Source organism: Danio rerio, chromosome 5, assembly GCF_049306965.1.
Source record: "Danio rerio strain Tuebingen ecotype United States chromosome 5, GRCz12tu, whole genome shotgun sequence".
Classification (NCBI taxonomy): domain Eukaryota; kingdom Metazoa; phylum Chordata; class Actinopteri; order Cypriniformes; family Danionidae; genus Danio; species Danio rerio.
Window position 1 is genome coordinate 76,610,863 of NC_133180.1, and position 21,142 is coordinate 76,632,004.

The 21,142-nt window shown below is 38.0% G+C and overlaps 1 protein-coding gene across 1 annotated transcript in view; it reads right to left on the reverse strand.

Annotated features, from left to right (window-relative positions):
• astn2 (astrotactin 2) overlaps nucleotides 1-21,142 on the reverse strand; it is a 574,772-nt gene that overhangs the window by 54,334 nt on the left and 499,296 nt on the right. Inside the window, exon 19 of the mRNA XM_073951693.1 lies at nucleotides 20,185-20,333. Within this exon, the coding sequence (XP_073807794.1) occupies nucleotides 20,185-20,333 (149 nt within the window). The remainder of the gene's footprint in view (nucleotides 1-20,184; nucleotides 20,334-21,142) is intronic.

The window sequence follows — 21,142 nt, forward strand, 5'->3', positions numbered from 1 at the left end:
GATTGAAAGATGTACACGGCGCCCTCTACTGGAATTGCGAAAACAAAAACTGCAAGAAAACAGTCCAGGACATATATTTGATAGTTCTCAAAAATGTAGCCCTGGGCACATATCTCCAATGAGCCTGGATTGCAAAACATACCCTTAGTCAGGGGTTTTCAAACTTTTAGGACACAAGCCCCTCTTCTTACTTTGAGGCGATCGTGCTGCCCACTGTGCCACCGTGAAACCCCTCTAGTGGATTTGTAAAACAAAACCTGCAAGAAAACATAGTGCAGGATATATATCTGTCGGTTTTCAGAAATGTAGCCCTGGGCACATATTTTCCAATGGACCTGGGTTGAAATAAACAGAGCAGATGCTCATGATGTTCGGATGATTTACTATTAGGCCTGGCACATTGTGTATTTATTTATGCATGCCAGTGTAGCTGCCATTACAGACTATGCTTTTTGTTTTGTTTTGTTTTTCTCTGCCAGGACCCCTTTTCAGAAAGGAAAATTCGGAGTATGTTAACCCTGAAATGACAGAAACTCTGGGTTTTCTGTTTTAAAATGGCAGGTTTGTTAAACTCGAGAAAGCAGGGTAATCCAAGCCTGTTTCTGAAAGAGAGGTAACTTTAACTCAGAGCTCCTGTAGTCACTTACTCTGTGAACCTAACTTGGTCAGGAGCAGGTTTTATTCTCTAAACTTGGAGTTTCTGTCGGTCTCCTCCACTTTTTTAAAGACGAAGCGGTATTTCTCGCCTACGTTTCCAACCACCTAATTTAATGCTCATTTTGGATGAAACGATTGATGGAAACGTCATGATGCACATAACTTTTGAAAACATGCATAAAAACCTATGCGCATGACTGAGTAGGATAATCTGTCATTCATTAAGAATAGCAGCTTTTTCTACCGCAGTAAATTCTGTTTTTACTGTTGATATTTGGCGCCAGTTAATCAGGAAGTGACGATTTTGTTCTCTTCGATTCATTTGACGGAAACGCTTTGTTCGTATATTTTTTATTCCAGGTTTGCACATAAATTTATTTCATATTTTTGGATGGAAGCATAGCTATTGCCTACATTTCTGTCACACAGAGAACAAAGTCACGTACGAGAATGGCTTGTCCTTTTTTAATAAATAATTAGCTTAAACTCACAGACATTCAACATGTACTGTTACTAGATTAATAGGATTATTACTCATTCTAACCTCCTCCTTACTGAAACAGGCCCCAGGTCTCCACACAGATCACATGACTGAAAACTATCAAGAAAGTTTGTTATAGAACTTTGTATTCCTATAAAAGTTAAGACAAACAAAGTAAAATCAGACACAACATGTCAGGACATGACAACTCTTCTGAACTCTTAAAGCAAAAACATGCATTTTTCTTCATGTCATCTTCTCTTTAAATAAATGAGACCAAGCTGGTACAAGCTTTCATATCAACTTGAAAAAAGTCGCAAGACCAATGTGGACCATATGAACGTTAGAAAACAATAAAGCTCAGGAGTCTGCAAGCATCCTGCAGACTTCAGTTCCAACTCTCAAGTAGAACTGAGCATCATCTCCTAATATTAAACTCTTGTCTGTGTTTGTGAACATACATCAGCCGAAACACTCGAGGAAAGTCGAGGATGTGTTCTCGCTCTACATCTTTTACTAAGGATGAAGTACCTTAATGCAGACCTGGGCATTCTATAGCGCTCATGACATCCTTTTGAGCGCCCCGCCTGAAGTAATTGATTAATTTAAGTTTAATGGAGCCATACAATGCCCAGATCTGATATAGAGGCAATGCAAGTCTATGTTATTTAGCTATTATGTCATTGTAGGAAAAAATGAATTTATTTTTATTACTTTTGTGTCTTTATTTTTTATTAGAAAAATCTTTAGACTAACAACATATTAATCAATATTTTTCTGTTGTATAATAGCACATTTGACCTGACACACTTCCTCTTTTTTACTGTGCTGCATATTTTTTAGAAGAACTGCTGACCAGTGGAAAAAGCAGAATCAGAATAAATTTAGGGTTGTTCCAGACTGCTGTCTGCACATGTCACAAGTTGTCATGATCTTTGTAGAAGTTGTGAAATATATCAAAGATGCACGTAATTGTTCAGTTCTGGTATGCAGAGAAGGGTTGCAGAAAGAGGAAGTATGTCTAGAGGGTTACAAAGAGCCAAGGGACTGCAGAATGACTGATAAGTGACGTTAAACCAAAACTCCACCTGTTAATATCAGTTGTGTACATATGCTGGAGTCAGGAAATGTAAGTGAATTGCGAACCTCTTGAATGTAATTCTTGTATTGCATTGGGGTAATGTAACCCAGAGCTCTGTCATCGAATTATTCATTTGTATCTAATAAATTACTAATATTTTTGGCATTAAAGAAAACCCTCTCCAGACCTTTTCTTATTGAACACGCATGGAATTGGCTGATACTCCAACAATTTGGTGACCCCGACGTGATAAAAAATACAACAAAAAAACAAGCCCACCTTTATTGATAAAGTGTATAAGATGGGAACATTTTAATTATGGGATAATTGGAAGGTAATATGAGTGTTAGGAATAATAAGCCTGAATATTGCAAGTATAATCCTTATTAAAAGAAGACATCAGAGTGACTTCAAGAGGGAAGAGACTGCACCACCAAAGAGGAGAACCAAGAGTGTGGAAATTATAAACTGAGTCCAAAAAAGTTAAAGAAATTGAGTTAAAAGGGTTATGGGCATCATCTAACATAATGAATGAGCACTATGATGTTAACGATTATTTTGAATAAGAGGTAAAACAAAGATTTATGCAAGTGCCTGCAGTAATGACAGTTGAAAATTTTGTGGGGATTTGATTATCTGTTTTTGTCTGCTCCAGAGAGGACATGTCACAAGTTGTCATGATCTTTGTAGAAGTTGTGAAATATATTAAAGATGCACATAATTGTTCAGATCTGGTATGCAGAGAAGGGTTGCAGAAAGAGGAAGTATGTCGGGGGGTTACAAAGAGCCAAGGGACTGCAGAATGACTGATAAGTGACGTTAAACCAAAACTCCACCTGTTAATATCAGTTGTGTATATATGCTGGAGTCAGGAAATGTGAGTTGCAAACCTCTTGAATGTAATTCTTGTATTGCATTGGGGTAACGTAACCCAGAGCTCTGTCATCGAATTATTCATTTGTATCTAATAAAAAATAAAGACACAAAAGTAATAAAAATAAATTATTTTTTTCCTACAATTTCCCCCTTTTCTGCTCCTCTCTGGAGCAGACAAAAACAGATAATAACCTATAAAGATGTAATCCAACTGTCAATGTTTATTAAATAGTGATATAATTATGTACTCCATATTGTATTGTCTTATTTTTAAGTTTAATTAACCATTTTTATGATAATATTAGTGTTGTTAAACGATTAATCACATCCAAGATACATTTTTATTGACATATACAGTACATATAGGTGACATGGTGGCTCAGTGGTTAGCATTCACTGGTCACTGGTTTGAGTCCCGGCTGAGCAAGTTGCCATTTCTGTGGGGAGTTTGCATGTTCTCCCCGTGTTGGTGTGGGTTTCCTCAGCGTGCTCCGGTTTCCACCACTGTCCAAACACATGCGCTATAGGGGAATTGATGAACTAAATTGGCCGTAGTGTATGAGTGTGTGTGAATGTGATTGTGTATGGGTGTTTCCCAGTATTGGCTTGCAGCTGGAAGGGCATCTGTTGCGTAAAAAACATATACTGGAATAGTTGTGGGTTCATTCTGCTGTGGGAAATTTAATGGATGAAAATATATGCACAATATGTGCAAATATATTTTGGAAACATGAACTTTTACTATAGATCAAATTAACTGTTTGATAGCACTAGAAAATATGTGTTATTTTGTGCAGAACAGTATTAAATGCATCAGTCCAGCCCTATAAAACGACTCCAGCATGGCCCTTTGGGAAAATAAATTGCCCACCCCAGCATTAATACTCCTCAGTTCAACCAGTTTTCTACGTATTTATTTGTTTCAACCCAGGATCATCCTGAAAATGTAGCCCTGTATACATGTCTAGAGAGCACCAAATACGTCCCAGCAGGTACGTTCTTCTGCAGTTTTTGTTTTTGCAAATCCATCAGAGGCTGGGGGGGGGGGGGGGGTGTAGGGGATTTGGAACGCTTCTAAGGGCCCATAACATTATTAGGGGCCCGCAACAACCAAACCCCTCCACCCCGTTCTTCAACCAACACCCCCCTTCACTTTCATCAGTGACCACGCCCCCCAGCCCCCACCGCCCCTTGCTCTTCACTTTCATCCTTGAAAGATTAAGAGGTTGTCAGAGGGCCCGTGGCGGCCAGTGGCGCTCCTGCCTACTGTTTTCAAGTAAATCCACCAGAGGCCGCTGTTCACTGACTGTATGACTGACTGACTGACTGATCGATAGACTGAACCACCCTCCTCCTTCCAAAACCCAACCAATAGTATTTTCAATACCACCGATTGACTCAATCACCCCCTTCCCTAAACCCAAACGACAATTTAAAAAAAAAAAAAAAAAAACAATCCAGAAAAAGAAAAGCCATTGCCTGACTTTTCCCAAGTCAGATTTGACCACATTCTCATCCTTGTATTTACTTGTTTACTTAATTTTTTGGATTCTGTTTTTGTCTTACCTGCTTTCTAGAACCGTTCTTTGTCAGACTCGAACCCCATCGTTAATGTTAACTCCTCTCTGCATCTCAAGTTTGCTCAAGTATTTCAAGTTTTCTGAATGAGCCTGTGTTGATTTATTTTGCTTGTTTTTTATTTTACAGTGTGGCTCCCACCCCCTGCACAGGAAGCTCTTTTTCAGCACAAAAAACAAAAGGAAAAAAATAAAATAACAGGAGAAAATCCCAAATCGTTAGCCTTAATTAATCCCCCCGGATTTGACCTTTAACCCTTCACTCTTACATTTAAATGCCAGGTGAGCTAATTGGCCATTACATGATCACTGGCACCAGCTCAAGAACCAAACACAGAGACTTCATCTGACGTCCAATTCAACACAGAAGATGACGTCAACCTTTGCAGCTCTCCTGTATTATTATCCTCCTGTATTTTCTTTTCCCAGTTTCTGTTTTTCAGAAAGACTTTTTTCAACACATTTCCAAACATAATAGTTTTAATAACTTATTTCTAATAACTGATTTCTTTTAGGCGAGGCAGTGGCGCAGTGGGTAGTGCTGTCGCCTCACAGCAAGAAGATCGCTGGTTCAAACCTTGGCTCAGTTGGTTCTGTGTGGAGTTTGCATGTTCTCCCTGCATTCGCGTGGGTTTCCTCCGGGTGCTCCGGTTTCCCCCACAGTCCAAACACATGCGGTACAGGTGAATTGGGTAGGGTAAATTGTCCGTAGGGTATGAGTGTGTGTGTGTGAATGAGTGTGTGGATGTTTCCCAGAGATGGGTTGCGGCTGGAAGGGCATCCGCTGCGTAAAAACTTGCTGGATAAGTTGGCGGTTCATTCCGCTGTGGCGACCCTGGATTAATAAAGGGACTAAGCCGACAAGAAATCATTTCCTTTATCTTTGTCATGATGAAAGTACATAATATTTCCAGATCTCACACTTAGATATGATTGATGTTAATAGCAGGCTTGGAATGCTGTCCTGGGAGAACCCTGAGCTCGGGGAAAACTGAGCTCAAGGCTCCCACCTGGTCAATAAGCATATAAACGGGGTCCAAGATCAGGTAGTTCTCAAGAGCTCGCCTTAGAAAAGGAAGTAAAAGGAGGAGATGGGGTGGAAAGGGGGATGCTTCCAAAACGAAGATAAGGCAGTAAGGTAAATCTATGATTTCGCTTTTAAAAATTGCAGCCGCTTGAAAACAGTCTATCAGGCAAGTCATTGTATAACAGTGGATTGTTCTTTAGACAATCCAAAACTAATAGGGATGTTACAATATTGTAAATACCGTCATACAGCAATAGTAATTTTTTTCAATATTACCGTAGGCGCATGACTCAATAAAACTATATTGCTGAGAAAAGTTTGCTCTGGCGAATGAAGCGAACGAGAGGTAGCGGGAACTACAATTCCCATCAGCCCAGGCGTGGCCATCATCCTTTGCGCTCTGTTGTCACTACAGATCCAGTAATGCGGTAATGGAGTGTGTTGCTAGTAGCGGGGAAGGAAAAGAGCTGGAAATGATCGAACCTAAAGCGGGTTTTAAATCGGATGTGTGGAAGCATTTCGGTTTCTTTCTAAAAAGATACGAAAAAGTAGAAAAGGTGACGGAGAAAAAAACAGTATGCAGGCACTGCCAGACTGTGGTGAGATATAAGTCGGGAAATACGATTAAAAACAGCCATGGGGGCTGCAGAACACTGCACACTTGTTAGATTGATGCAGACATTGACTTGTACCGCAGAGAGACCTCTATCTCACTCATGGCTTGTCCTCTTAAGTAGTGGAAAGACAATGCACAACGTTACCCACTGCTGTCACCCTTGGCTAAATCATATCTCTCTGTCCCAGAAACCTCAGTCCCAAATGAGAGGGTTTATTCTGTTGCAGGGGACATGCCCAGAGATCCCAGCTTTCACCAGATTATAGTTATATGATCATTTTCCTTAAAAAAAAACCATCTCTATCAGTGAGTGAGTGATTAAATGTTAAATATGACGAGTTTTCAACAATACTAAATTGAAACTTTATTATTTCTACATGGTTAATTAGATTTTTGTTATTAAAATTGAAAAATTGAAGTTCCTGTTTCGAAACTTACAGATAGACGGCTAATTTGTATGTCATTGATATGTTCAGTGCTAAGGTAAATAAACACTTTTGGCACTTTTTTCGAGTCTTTTTATTAGTTTTGTTTTTCCTGTAAATTATTCGATAAATACCGTACCGTGCCATTCATACCGAGGTATTACCGTACCGTGAAATTCTGATACCGTTACATCCCTAAAAACTAATATTGCTTAAGGGAGCTAATGATATTGTTTATAAACAATTAAAAACTGCTTTTATTCTAGCCGAAATAAAACAAATGAGACTTTCTGCAGAAGAAAAAATATTATAGGAAATACTGTGCAAAATTCCTTGCTCTGTTAAACACCATTTAGAAAATATTTGAAGATTATTCTAATAATTCTGACCTCATCTTTATGCGATTACATTCAAGTGCATGCCATGTTAACAATCGCATATGCACGAAAATGTATTCAGCTTCACCTTTGCATTACAGAGAGTGTATGTGCGAGCGTGTGTGTGTGTGCTGAATAGAGAAGCCAGACTTGGCTTTCTGCCTGTACTCCAATCTGCTGATGGTCCCGCTCGTGACGCCAGGGGAAGCGGGAGCCATTTTTAGCGATGAGGTCATCCTTAATTAAGCAAACAAAGCGAGTCAGCTGAGGCTCTCCAATTCGTTATCTCCACTCATCCTGAAGGACACCCTTTTATCTCCTTTTTAATTGAATCTGGCTTCAGACGAGCTGGCTTATCGGCGAGCATCGGCGCTCGGGGGACGTTTGCCATGTTTGCAACTGTTACATAAAACAAAAAACCAAAAGGATAGCCCTGGATGGAGGTGACGGATTCCCGATGAGAAACCTGCTGCGACGGGAGACGGGAATAATAATAAACACAATAAAAAAGAAATGCAACGTCTGACAGTGGAGATGACATCATCGGCATGTGGCGGCTGGTTTTCTCTGCGCATTTCTCCCGCCCTTGCGTCTTACATCTCGCAGACTCCCATTATTTGAGGAACAGCGAGAGATACTCACACTCTGACACCCTTCCCGACATTAATTAGCAGATTTGGAAGAAGTGGCTGCCAGTTCAACAGAGAGAGAGAGAGAGAGAGAGAGAGCTCACCCCAAATTAAGAAACCCAGAGCAGCATGTGTGGTCTTGCGACTGTAAAGTCCCAGCAAAAGCACTGCTGAATTTATCATGCATTGATTGTTTTTACTTCAGCTTAGTCCCTTATTTATCAGGGGTCACCACAGCGGAATGAACCACCAACTATTTCGGTATATGTTTTATGCAGGGAATGCCCTTCCAGCTGCAACTTAGTACTAGGAAACACCCATTCACACTCGCATTCACACACACACACACACACAACGGCCAATTTAGTTCATCGATTCCCCTATAGTGCATGTGTTTGGAATGTGGGGGACACCGGAGCAACCCGGAGGAAACCCACACCAACATGGGGAGAACATGCAAACTCCACACAGAAATGGCAACTCCAGCTGGGACTCGAACCAGTGACCTTCTTGCTGCCCTATATACAAGAAGAAAAGCAAATATGTCTGTATTTAAACTTCAGGCTGGATTAAATAACTCATGACGCAATAACAATATGACATTAAAAGCAGGTTTTACTTAACATGACTTCAGTAAAATAGCCAACTTTAGAACCACCCCTTTACACATAATTCAACAAAAGAGATTTCATATCTTGATATCAATTATAAGATTTGCTGCTAATAAAAATATGAAAAATAAAAATACTAATTAATAAAATAAAATAAAAAAAATACTAATAAAATTATAAAAATTACTCAGAATCAAATGAGACTTTCTCCAAAAACAAATGAGACTTTCTCCAGAAGAAAAAATATTATCAGACATACTGTTAAAATTTCCTTGCTCTGTTAAACATCATTTGGAAAATATTTTAAAAAGAGAAAAAAATTAAATAAAAATCAAAGGTGGGCTAATAATTCTGACTTCAACTGTATATATAAACAATCCTAATAAAAATGACTAATTACAAAAAATCACTAAAATATAAAATACTTATAAAATACTAATTACTGACATAAAAATACAAATAAACATTAATAATTACTAAAAATAAAATGTTAATTACTAAAATAAAAAAATACAAATTAAAAAATGTTTAGATCTTGATTATATATGCCTAAATTTCTTGTACTAAAACCTAAATATGAAAATAAAATACAAAAGTTCAGATATAAACTCATTTCAAGGAAATTAAAAGAACTGATAAAAGGCATTCCAGAAAATAAAGCATCACGTCATAAGTCTGTATACACGGCTTCTGGAAACTTTTAAAGCATTCAGCCTTAATTCAAATGGGCAAATCTGGCGGGAAATGAAAGAGCCGAGCGTCAGCTGCAGAGCGGGTCAGGTCCGTTTACGTTGGTCCCATTTCCAAAATCTGATTTTGTAAAGAGACTACGGTTTGGCTTTACAATATCTCTATAAAACTTGACAAGGTTAGAGCTAATAGGTAGCTCAGAGCCATATCCACAGAGACCTCACTCCTGAACTGTCCAAAACCTTTACTGTGCCAGTGAGCGATGCTTCAGCAAATGGATGCCATCTAGAGGTTTAAAACCATTATTTCTACAGTATATGAGGAAAGAAACTCAACACTTTGGTTTGGTTTAGTTTGGTCTTGTTTGTTTTAGTTTAGTTTAGTGTGATTGTTTAGTTTGGTTTAGTTTAGTTTGATTGTTTAGTTTGGTTTAGTTTAGTTAGTTTAGTTTAGTTTGATTTTTTAGTTTAGTTTAGTTTAGTTTGATATTTTAGTTTAGTTTAGTTTAGTTTAGTTTAGTTTAGTTTAGTTTAGTTTAGTTTAGATTAGTTTAGTTTAGTTTAGTTTAGTTTAGTTTAGTTTAGTTTAGTTTAGTTTAGTTTAGTTTGATTGTTTAGTTTAGTTTAGTTTGATTATTTAGTTTAGTTTAGTTTAGTTTGATTGTTTAGTTTAGTTTAGTTTGATTATTTAGTTTAGTTTAGTTTAGTTTGATTGTTTAGTTTAGTTTAGTTTAGTTTGATTATTTAGTTTAGTTTAGTTTAGTTTGATTGTTTAGTTTAGTTTAGTTTAGTTTGATTATTTAGTTTAGTTTAGTTTAGTTTAGTTTAGTTTAGTTTGATTGTTTAGTTTAGTTTAGTTTAGTTTAGTTTAGTTTAGTTTAGTTTAGTTTAGTTTAGTTTAGTTTAGTTTAGTTTAGTTTGATTGTTTAGTTTAGTTTGATTATTTAGTTTAGTTTAGTTTAGTTTAGTTTAGTTTAGTTTGATTGTTTAGTTTAGTTTGATTGTTTAGTTTAGTTTAGTTTAGTTTAGTTTGATTGTTTAGTTTAGTTTGATTATTTAGTTTAGTTTAGTTTAGTTTAGTTTAGTTTGATTGTTTAGTTTAGTTTAGTTTAGTTTGATTATTTAGTTTAGTTTAGTTTAGTTTAGTTTAGTTTGATTGTTTAGTTTAGTTTAGTTTAGTTTAGTTTAGTTTGATTATTTAGTTTAGTTTAGTTTAGTTTAGTTTGATTATTTAGTTTAGTTTAGTTTAGTTTAGTTTAGTTTAGTTTGATTGTTTAGTTTAGTTTGATTATTTAGTTTAGTTTAGTTTAGTTTAGTTTAGTTTGATTGTTTAGTTTAGTTTGATTGTTTAGTTTAGTTTAGTTTAGTTTAGTTTGATTGTTTAGTTTAGTTTGATTATTTAGTTTAGTTTAGTTTAGTTTAGTTTAGTTTGATTGTTTAGTTTAGTTTAGTTTAGTTTGATTATTTAGTTTAGTTTAGTTTAGTTTAGTTTAGTTTAGTTTGATTGTTTAGTTTAGTTTAGTTTAGTTTAGTTTAGTTTAGTTTGATTATTTAGTTTAGTTTAGTTTAGTTTAGTTTGATTATTTAGTTTAGTTTAGTTTAGTTTAGTTTAGTTTAGTTTAGTTTAGTTTAGTTAAGTTTAGTTTAGTTTGATTGTTTAGTTTAGTTTAGTTTGATTATATAGTTTAGTTTAGTTTGATTATTTAGTTTAGTTTAGTTTAGTTTAGTTTGATAATTTAGTTTAGTTTAGTTTAGTTTAGTTTAGTTTAGTTTAGTTTAATTTGGTTTAGTTTAGTTTGATTTTTTAGTTTAGTTTAGTTTAGTTTAGTTTGATTATTTAGTTTAGTTTAGTTTAGTTTAGTTTGATTATTTAGTTTAGTTTAGTTTAGTTTAGTTTAGTTTAGTTTGATTGTTTAGTTTAGTTTAGTTTGATTATATAGTTTAGTTTAGTTTAGTTTAGTTTGATTATTTAGTTTAGTTTAGTTTAGTTTGATAATTTAGTTTAGTTTAGTTTAGTTTAGTTTAATTTGGTTTAGTTTAGTTTGATTTTTTAGTTTAGTTTAGTTTAGTTTAGTTTGATTGTTTAGTTTAGTTTAGTTTAGTTTATGTAATATCTCAGCACTTTATCGCATCCTCCAACCCACCAGGGGGCGCACATGTTGCCCTATACTCCTCAACATTAGATGGCAGTAATGACTCTTGTTCCTCTAAACTTTCCTGTAATCAGCGTAACCACCACCACCTGTTCTTTGCTCTATATAAGACTGCTTTGTATGCTGCTCTATGTTCAGTCCTGAACTAAACCTCTTGCTGCCTCGTCCAGTTTCCAGTTAAGTTGTTCTCAAGACTTTTTGCTTGTTCTCAAGACTTGTTTGCTATTTTGCTGTTTGATTGTTTTGAGACCCTCGTGTCTATTTTATTTTGTATGTATTTTCAGGAATCTCGGCTTTCCTATTTTTGTTGTACTTTTCAACCCTGCTGTAGAGAGATATTATCTCTCCTTTTTGTCAAATTTACCTCAGTAAAGACTATATTATTTTTTTTTTTAATTCATCAGTTGTGGACTCGCTTTGTTCCTCCTCTGCTCTTGGGCCACCAGTTGCTGACTTAGCTCATCTAGTAAGAGCTACTGCTAACCACACCGCAGACCCGGGTTCGATCCCCACTCAGATCATCATAGTTTAGTTTAGTTTAGTTTAGTTTGATTTTTTTTTTAGTTTAGTTTAGTTTAGTTTAGTTTAGTTTAGTTTGGTTTAGTTTAGTTTAGTTCAGAATTGACCAAGAATTAAACTAAAAACAAACAATTTCAGTAGGTCTACTGTCAAGAATACAGTACTTATGTTGACTCTGCTCACTTGTCATTAACCATTTTTTTAAATAATTATTTTTTTGGGTTGTCACCTTTAATGGACAGGACAGTAGAGGTTATTGACAGGAAAGCATAGGGAGCAGAGACAGGGAAAGGATCGGCATAAGACTGCGAGGCGGGAAGCGAACTCAGGTCGCTGTGAGCACCGGATTGCATGCGTCGACGCACTAACCACTACACTACTGGCATCGACTTAATAACCAATTTTTAACATAAACCTGAAAAGTATGTAGTATGCATTGTAAAAGTATGTATTAGAAGATAATTGTTGGTGGGATGGATTTCCATTCCCTAGCAGCGTTCACTGAAAATATAGACTAATTTTAAATGTCACTTTACTTTGTCACGTTTTGTCAGCAATTGTCCCCATGAAACAATTGCCCATGTCAATTTACATTTACACTGAGAGTAACAATACAATCCCCTCATGTTGAGTCAACATTTTGTCTTACATTACAAGACAGCAAAATTCCAATCACTGTGTTCATGTGGGCAAAAAAAAGTCCCATTCATCTGGCTTGGCTTTTCCTCAGATCTGCTCAGCCAGACATGCTTTCACCACATTATTCACATTTCTAGACAATAAAACCTATTGTTGGCAATGGCAAAGATACGTCATCTTTAGTTTTGATGATACACTACTCCTATTTATGTAGTCATTTTGCCAAATTGATACCCCCCAGATCCTGGAGTGTGTCCTTATTAATTTATTATTATGTGTCAATCTGTTGCCATTGGACTGCATGGGAAATATGTGGCATTTCTCCCCCTTAATGATGTACTAAATAGTTGATTTTGGCTTGTCTGATGTTTCGACAGTGCCCATGATGGATTCATTCTGACTTTTAGGACAGCTAGTTTCACTTGCGACTCCAGAAACGTACAGTGTGTTACCAGAAAGCTCTGAGAACAAAAATAAACACTAGAGTTTTCCTGCAACAGCCAGACTAAAAGAACAGTTTTTAACTATTTACAACTTCAGGACCATGCAAGAATTATACAACACTGACTTTTACATTAGAGATCAATATGTCTTGCCGAAAAAAAAGTCACTCTGAATCATGGGTCAATCTGACATGCTGTCAGCACATTTCCTAACCAACCCAGGCTCATTATGGACATATACCCCTGTATGCATATCTGGAGAGCGCGGAATACAAAACAGGAGTTTTTTTTTTTTTTTTTTTTTTGCTGTTTTTGTTTTCTTAAACTCATCAGAGGTTGGTGTGTATGCTTTTTCAGATCTTCAATTTCTCTCGCGAGTGCCATTTGTGCCTGCTGTTCTCATGTAACTAGAGGCGGCTGTTCACTGACTGACTGACCGATCGATACCTCCACTACCTCTCTTTTTAGATTCATTTCGAGAACACTATTGGTTGGGTTTAGGGAAGGGGGTGATTGGGTCAATTTGTGCTTTTGAAAACACTATTGGTTGGGTTTAGGGAAGGGGGTGATCTGGGGCTTATTCCATAAGCCAAGCTTAGAGAAAAAGCAAGGCTTATTTTGGTGAGTCAGGTTTATTAATGGCAGATTTGGTTTCATGAATCAAATTTATGATAGTGCTGGGAAATTAGCCTGGTCGGGGCAGGTTTTTTTTTCCTGTCTATTAAAATTGCATTTAATAATTTCGCCCAACCAGTGTTGCCAGATTGGGCAGTTTCCTGCTAAATTGGGATGTTTTGAACATGATTGTGTGGGTGTGGAATAACAGGCGGGTGTAGAAAATTTTTGCAATGGAAAACCACTACCCCCACTAATAGTGTTTTGATAACACTATTGGTTGGGTTTAGGGAAGTGGGTCATCGGTTCAATCAGGGATTTTGAAAATACTATTGGTTGGGTTTAGGGAAGTGGGTGATCGGGTCAATCAGGGCCTTTGAAAACACTATTGGTTGGGTTTAGGGAAGTGGGTGATCGGGTTAATCAGTGCTTTTGAAAACACTATTGGTTGGGTTTAGGGAAGTGGGTGATCGGGTCAATCAGTGCTTTTGAAAACACTATTGGTTGGGTTTAGGAAAGTGGGTGATCGGGTCAATCAGGGCTTTTGAAAACACTATTGGTTGGGTTTAGGGAAGTGGGTGATCGGGTCAATCAGTGCTTTTGAAAACACTATTGGTTGGGTTTAGGGAAGTGGGTGATCGGGTCAATCAGGGCCTTTGAAAACACTATTGGTTGGGTTTAGGGAAGTGGGTGATCGGGTCAATCAGTGCTTTTGAAAACACTATTGGTTGGGTTTAGGGAAGTGGGTGATCGGGTCAATCAGTGCTTTTGAAAACACTATTGGTTGGGTTTAGGGAAGTGGGTGATCGGGTCAATCAGGGCCTTTGAAAACACTATTGGTTGGGTTTAGGGAAGTGGGTGATCGGGTTAATCAGTGCTTTTGAAAACACTATTGGTTGGGTTTAGGGAAGTGGGTGATCGGTTCAATCAGTGCTTTTGAAAACACTATTGGTTGGGTTTAGGAAAGTGGGTGATCGGGTCAATCAGGGCTTTTGAAAACACTATTGGTTGGGTTTAGGGAAGTGGGTGATCGGGTCAATCAGGGCCTTTGAAAACACTATTGGTTGGGTTTAGGGAAGTGGGTGATCGGGTCAATCAGTGCTTTTGAAAACACTATTGTTTGGGTTTAGGCAAGTGTGTGATTGGGTCAATCAGTGCTTTTGAAAACACTATTGGTTGGGTTTAGGGAAGTGGGGGATCGGGTCAATCTGTGCTTTTGAAAACACAATTGGTTGGGTTTTAATGAAGTGTGTGATCGGGTCAATCAGTGCTTATGAAAACACTATTGGTTGGGTTTAGGAAAGTGGGTGATCGGGTCAATCAGGGCTTTTGAAAACACTATTGGTTGGGTTTAGGGAAGTGGGTGATCGGGTCAATCAGTGCTTTTGAAAACACTATTGGTTGGGTTTAGGGAAGTGGGTCATCGGTTCAATCAGGGATTTTGAAAACACTATTGGTTGGGTTTAGGGAAGTGGGTGATCGGGTCAATCAGGGCCTTTGAAAACACTATTGGTTGGGTTTAGGGAAGTGGGTGATCGGGTTAATCAGTGCTTTTGAAAACACTATTGGTTGGGTTTAGGGAAGTGGGTGATCGGGTCAATCAGTGCTTTTGAAAACACTATTGGTTGGGTTTAGGAAAGTGGGTGATCGGGTCAATCAGGGCTTTTGAAAACACTATTGGTTGGGTTTAGGGAAGTGGGTGATCGGGTCAATCAGGGCCTTTGAAAACACTATTGGTTGGGTTTAGGGAAGTGGGTGATCGAGTCAATCAGTGCTTTTGAAAACACTATTGGTTGGGTTTAGGGAAGTGGGTGATCGGGTCAATCAGGGCCTTTGAAAACACTATTGGTTGGGTTTAGGGAAGTGGGTGATCGGGTTAATCAGTGCTTTTGAAAACACTATTGGTTGGGTTTAGGGAAGTGGGTGATCGGTTCAATCAGTGCTTTTGAAAACACTATTGGTTGGGTTTAGGAAAGTGGGTGATCGGGTCAATCAGGGCTTTTGAAAACACTATTGGTTGGGTTTAGGGAAGTGGGTGATCGGGTCAATCAGGGCCTTTGAAAACACTATTGGTTGGGTTTAGGGAAGTGGGTGATCGGGTCAATCAGTGCTTTTGAAAACACTATTGTTTGGGTTTAGGCAAGTGTGTGATTGGGTCAATCAGTGCTTTTGAAAACACTATTGGTTGGGTTTAGGGAAGTGGGGGATCGGGTCAATCTGTGCTTTTGAAAACACAATTGGTTGGGTTTTAATGAAGTGTGTGATCGGGTCAATCAGTGCTTATGAAAACACTATTGGTTGGGTTTAGGGAATTGGGTGATCGAGTCAATCAGTGATTTTGAAAACACTATTGGTTGGGTTTAGGGAAGTGTGTGATTGGGTCAATCAGTGCTTATGAAAACACTATTGGTTGGGTTTAGGTAATTGGGTGATCGAGTCAATCAGGGCTTTTGAAAACACAATTGGTTGGGTTTAGGGAAGGGGGGAGGGCAGTTGGTCAATCAACAGCTAGCTGGATTGATCGGCTGAAGTGTATATTGCGCCCTCTGGTGGATTTATCCGAGAGGAGGGCACGAAAGAGAAATTTGAGATCATCAAAAAGCATACACAAAGGTATCTGGCAGATTTGCAAAAACTGAGAGCAGACGTACCAGTGCTTACGTATTTCGCTGTCCCCAGAACGTAGACCTGAGGATGCACTGTACCTGAAAAGAGCCTGGGTTGGATTTTTGCCTTGATAGCAAAATTAAACACTAGAGTTTTCCTGCAACAGCCAGACCAAAAGAACAGCTCAAAACCACTTAACTTTGGGACTGTGCAAGAATCATACAATGCTGATCCTATATCAAAGATCAATATGTCTTGGCAAAAACAAGCCATACTAAATCAAGGGTCAATCTGACCTGGCTACTACTACAATGCTCATTTTTTATTTCCAATTCACAGAAAAGGCATTAAAGTGGACACAATAAAAGCAACCCTGGTCTTGTTTGAACTCATTATAATCGTCTTGCAGTGTCAAATGCATAAAACCTCCGTCGTCCCGCTGTGCGAATGTGTGTCAGGCTCAGCATGCTAACCTAATGCTAAGTCACGGTGACACATTGTTGCCGAGAATCTCATTTTACGTGTACAAAACTGTGAAGCAAACAGCACGCAATAAAGCTGTTTATAGATGGCAGCGCAAGAACATTCAGGCTTCCCAGCATTGGTCAGCACAAAAGCTAAACATTTTATTTCGTTTAATTAGGAAATGCAAAACATATTTGTGGGCGGTGAGTCAACTGCCTTAGGTGAGCGGTGTGGCTGGCTTTGAACCTTTTTTTTTCTACCTCACAACATGAGTTCATCTATGGAGCTGGAGAAAGAATAGAGATGTTTGGCTTAAATATTAAGTTTGTCCTTGATTGTACACTCAGCAGAAAAAAACATCAGCATTGAGAGCTGCAGATCTAACCCTGGCACAAATCTCTGCTTAAATGTTTACGCTGCAATTATTCTCTTTGGAAAACTTGCTGAAAGTTCCATTCATTCATTAGATTTCCTTCTGCTTATTTATTAGAGGTCAACACAGCGGAATGAGCCGCCAACTATTCCATATGTTTATTCAATTTAATTCAATTCAGCTTTATTTGTGTAGCGCTTTTACATAATGTAGATTGTGTCAAAGCAGCTTCACATAAATGGTCATAGTAACTGGATCAGGGTAGTTCAGTTTTTAGTATTTAGGTTCAGTTCAGTTTAGCTCAGTTCAGTGTGCTTTAAAGTCATTACTGAGAGTCCAAACACTGAAGAGCAAATTCATCGATGCGTAGCTTCACCGCAGCTCTATGCAGCGGATGCCCTTCCAGCTGCAACCCAATACTGGGAAACAAGTCTTAGGTAGTGTATATTAGAATGAAGGCAGATGCTTTGAGGAAATACATATCTGATTACCTATGAAGTGTGTCTCGTTCGTTATCTTGTCAGCTTAGTCCCTTTATTAATCTGGGGACGAATGAACCGCCAACTAATCCAGCAAGTTTTTACGCAGCGGATGCCCTTCCAGCCGCAACCCATCTCTGGGAAAAAGTGTGTCTCTGGTAACAGTTTATTTTCTCAGACATCCTGTCCTAAAGTTTCCCATCTTGAAGCATTTCTAAATATCTCCCTTTATTCTATAAATCCTTTAATATCATATCACAACATTCGATACTTTAGCACTACAACAAAGAGTGCATTTTTTTTTTGCCTCAAATTGTACAGAATGTGACACATGATCCAAAAGATTTGAAGTCTCAGTGCCAAAATGAGCCCCTTTCAGCATGTCTCTCATTATGGCCACCATCTGATAATCACAGGATGGAAAATGACTGTTGTCATCACCAGGTTTTCTTATAGGATTTCAAACCAGGCGATACAGTGGCTCAGCGGTCAGCACTGTGGCCTCACAGCAATAAGATCGCTGATTCGAGTCCCAGCTGGGCCAGTTGGCATTTTTGTGTGGAGTTTGCATGTTCTGCCCTTGTTGATGTGGGTTTGCTCCGGGTGCTCCGTTTCCCCCCACAGTCCAAACACAAGCGCTATCTGGGAATTGAAGAAACTACAATGGCTGTATAGTGTGTGAGTGTTTATGCGAATGTGAGAGTGTATGCTGCGTTGCAGCTGGATGGGCATCTGTGTTTAAAACATATGCTGGAATATCAAGAATGGGTGTTGTTAAATAGTTTTAGGGCAACTTTAATGATAAACAATGATCCATTTCTAATGTTGACTACTTTCAGCTGAATTGTGTGTAAAACAGCCAATAAGCTCAGTTGTAAGCCACTGTTTTGGACCATTGGAGGGTCTAATCTCCAGGTTGGACGTAACCAATCAGAGTCTGTCGATCAGAATGAAACACGTCATGCCATCTGCCAGCAAACGCCTTCACCTCCTTCACTTCTGCAAGACGGATTACTTGCAATGACTAAACCCGGCCAGTTCAACCTTAGCATTCGGTCTGTCCTGTTTTATTAGATTCCTGTCACCTGAACGCTGACTCACACGCTGTGACTCGGACAGACGTCTGCAGGTCAGTGTTAGTGACCTCTGCTTTCTCATCTCCGAGTCTCTCTGGTCCTGAAACCCTCAGATCGTAGTTTAACGAGATTTGACCAGATCAACAAGACAATCAGTGATGTGTTTCAGACTCTCACTGCAGGCTGTGAGGACAAACGTTGAACTGCAGATTCCCAGCACTGGAAATTTAGATTTCTACATTGATCAGTTATACAGTTGAAGTCAGAATTATTAGCCCCCCTGTTAATTTTTTTTCTGTGTAATGGAGAGCAGCTTTTTCCAACTCATTTCTAATCATAATAGCTTTAATTTTTTTTTTTTAATAACTGATTTATTTTATCTTTGCCATGTGATAGTACATAATATTTGACTAGATATTCTTCAAGACACTTCTATACAGGTTAAAGTGACATTTAAAGGCTTAACTAGGTTAATTAGGTTAATTAGGCAGGTTAGGGTAATTAGGCAAGTTATTGTATAATGATGGTTTGTTCTGTAGATTATCGAAAAAATATATAGCTTAAAGGGGCTAATAATTTGACCTTAAAATGGCTTTTAAAAAATTCAAAACTGCTTTTATTCTAGCCGAAATAAAACAAATGAGACTTTCTCCAGAAGAAAAAATATTATCAGACATACTGTGAAAATTTCCTTGCTCTGTTCGACATCATTTGGGAAATATTTAAAAAAGAAAAAACAATTCAAAGGGGGGCTAATAATTTTGACATCAACTGTAAGTGTAAAAACTGAACGCTTCACTAGCAAGAAAACAGTTAAACAGGGCATCTGCAGCGCGAGGATAAAGAATAAGCCTCCCCCAATCAGCCTCTTTACTTTTACTCTTTACTCTGGTGGTGTGAGGAAACGGTGGAAACACTCTACTGAACACATCAATTAGCCCGGGCCATGTTTGGCCCACATGCTGCATGCTAGTGCCATACGAATGCCTGCTGTGCCAGCTTTATGCCAAATCTGGGCCAGAATTCTTTGCTACCTGGGAATTTTTGCTGTTCATTTAGCATTTAACACTGAATAAAGCACATAATCGGCACCTGAGGAGATCATTGTCATAGTAGTTTATACTGTTTTTCAGCCACAATGTCACAGAAATCATTTCTAAAAGCTTTGGTTAGCAATAGTTAGGACAAAATCAATAACATGGAAAAGACGTTCTGTGTTAGTCGGGACAAAGTGTTACACTTACAAAGATTTCTGCTTCAAACAATATTTTTTTTTTTCATTGGTAATTGTTTTAAGTTACATTAGAGGTCGAACAACTTGAAGCTGTGACCGTTTTTTGTTGGTATTGAGATGCAGTTCCTGAAGAAATGGAATATTAAATGAGAAAACAGTGGGCGTGGCTTCTTTTTTCTACTGTGAGCTGATTGGTTGTAGTAAAGTAGGCATTTCATTCAGAAAAAAATGGGGAAAAGAGTTTGGGGAGAGTTATTGCAACCTAGCTGACTCCGTGTCACCATTTTTGTTTGTACTGACAACTAAAGGGGTGTGGCGTATGTTAGCCCCGCCCACTACCTCAGAAAGACGTGATCTGAGAATTGAACTGAAAACTGGAAGTGCATTTTCAGATTTCATTTAAAGATTAAACTATTTTTTTTCTTAATGACATACACAGACGGACCATTCAGCACAAAACTAGCAGTGTGAGCTAAAAAAACCACTTTGTTTTGATTTCATGTGTACTTTAATAATAAGGTGATTTCTCACTTACCTGTGTAGATTTCAGCCTCTGATGGGTCCTCCACTCGCTTATGTTGAATGATGTAATCTGACACCTTGTAGCCAATCAGAGGCTCTACATCGATCCATTCCAGCGCCACCATCGTACTGGAGGGTTCCAGGTGTGGAGCCAGTCTTAATCTGGGAAAATAAAGACAACATTACCATGTGTGCTAATATTCGGCTCCATCCCATGATCCTTTTAGTTTCCTTAACTCCTGTTTGCTGTTGGGTTGTTTTCATTCACTCTGGGCTGATTTAAAGTCTTAATTTGTCCACAACTATCTCTGTGTTTCAGCAAATGGGATTATTTTTTGCTGACAAATCTTATTTTTAACACATATTTTGGGAAAATGCTTCTCAAAAACTCAACAATACACTCTAGACAAAATGACTACCCTTTTGTTATGTTGGGGGCTGTTTTTGCCCCATTGACTTCCATTATAATCACAGTTATAATATACAGTTTTATGGAACAACAGACTATCGAAAATGCATGAGTATATGGTGTCAAGGTTTTTCAATCAAAAAAATGTCATTATAATGGAAGTCAATGTGGAAAATACAAGTCTGAGCAGTCTTAAAGGTCTCGCGAAGTGCTTTGAAATGTGCATTTTTACATCCGATGTTTGACGTAATCTCAACTGAATAATGAAGATGAGGCGGGACTTAGAGTAGCTCCTCCCCTTTTAGTTTGGATTTCTCACAGCACTGCCAGTGAGAGTGGTTGAGCTTAAGCACATCAAGTGAAAAGCCAATGAGAAGAAGGGGGCGGGGCATGTCAGACACTAGAGAGCATTTGATTGGTCGGAAGATTTGATAAGAAACTGAAGTCTGAAGTAAATCATTTATTAATTTAGGTGGAAGTGACAAAGTGCAAGCTTTTGATGTTTAAATCAGTTATATATATTTTTTAAACACACATTTTGTCACTGTTTCAGAGTAGCACA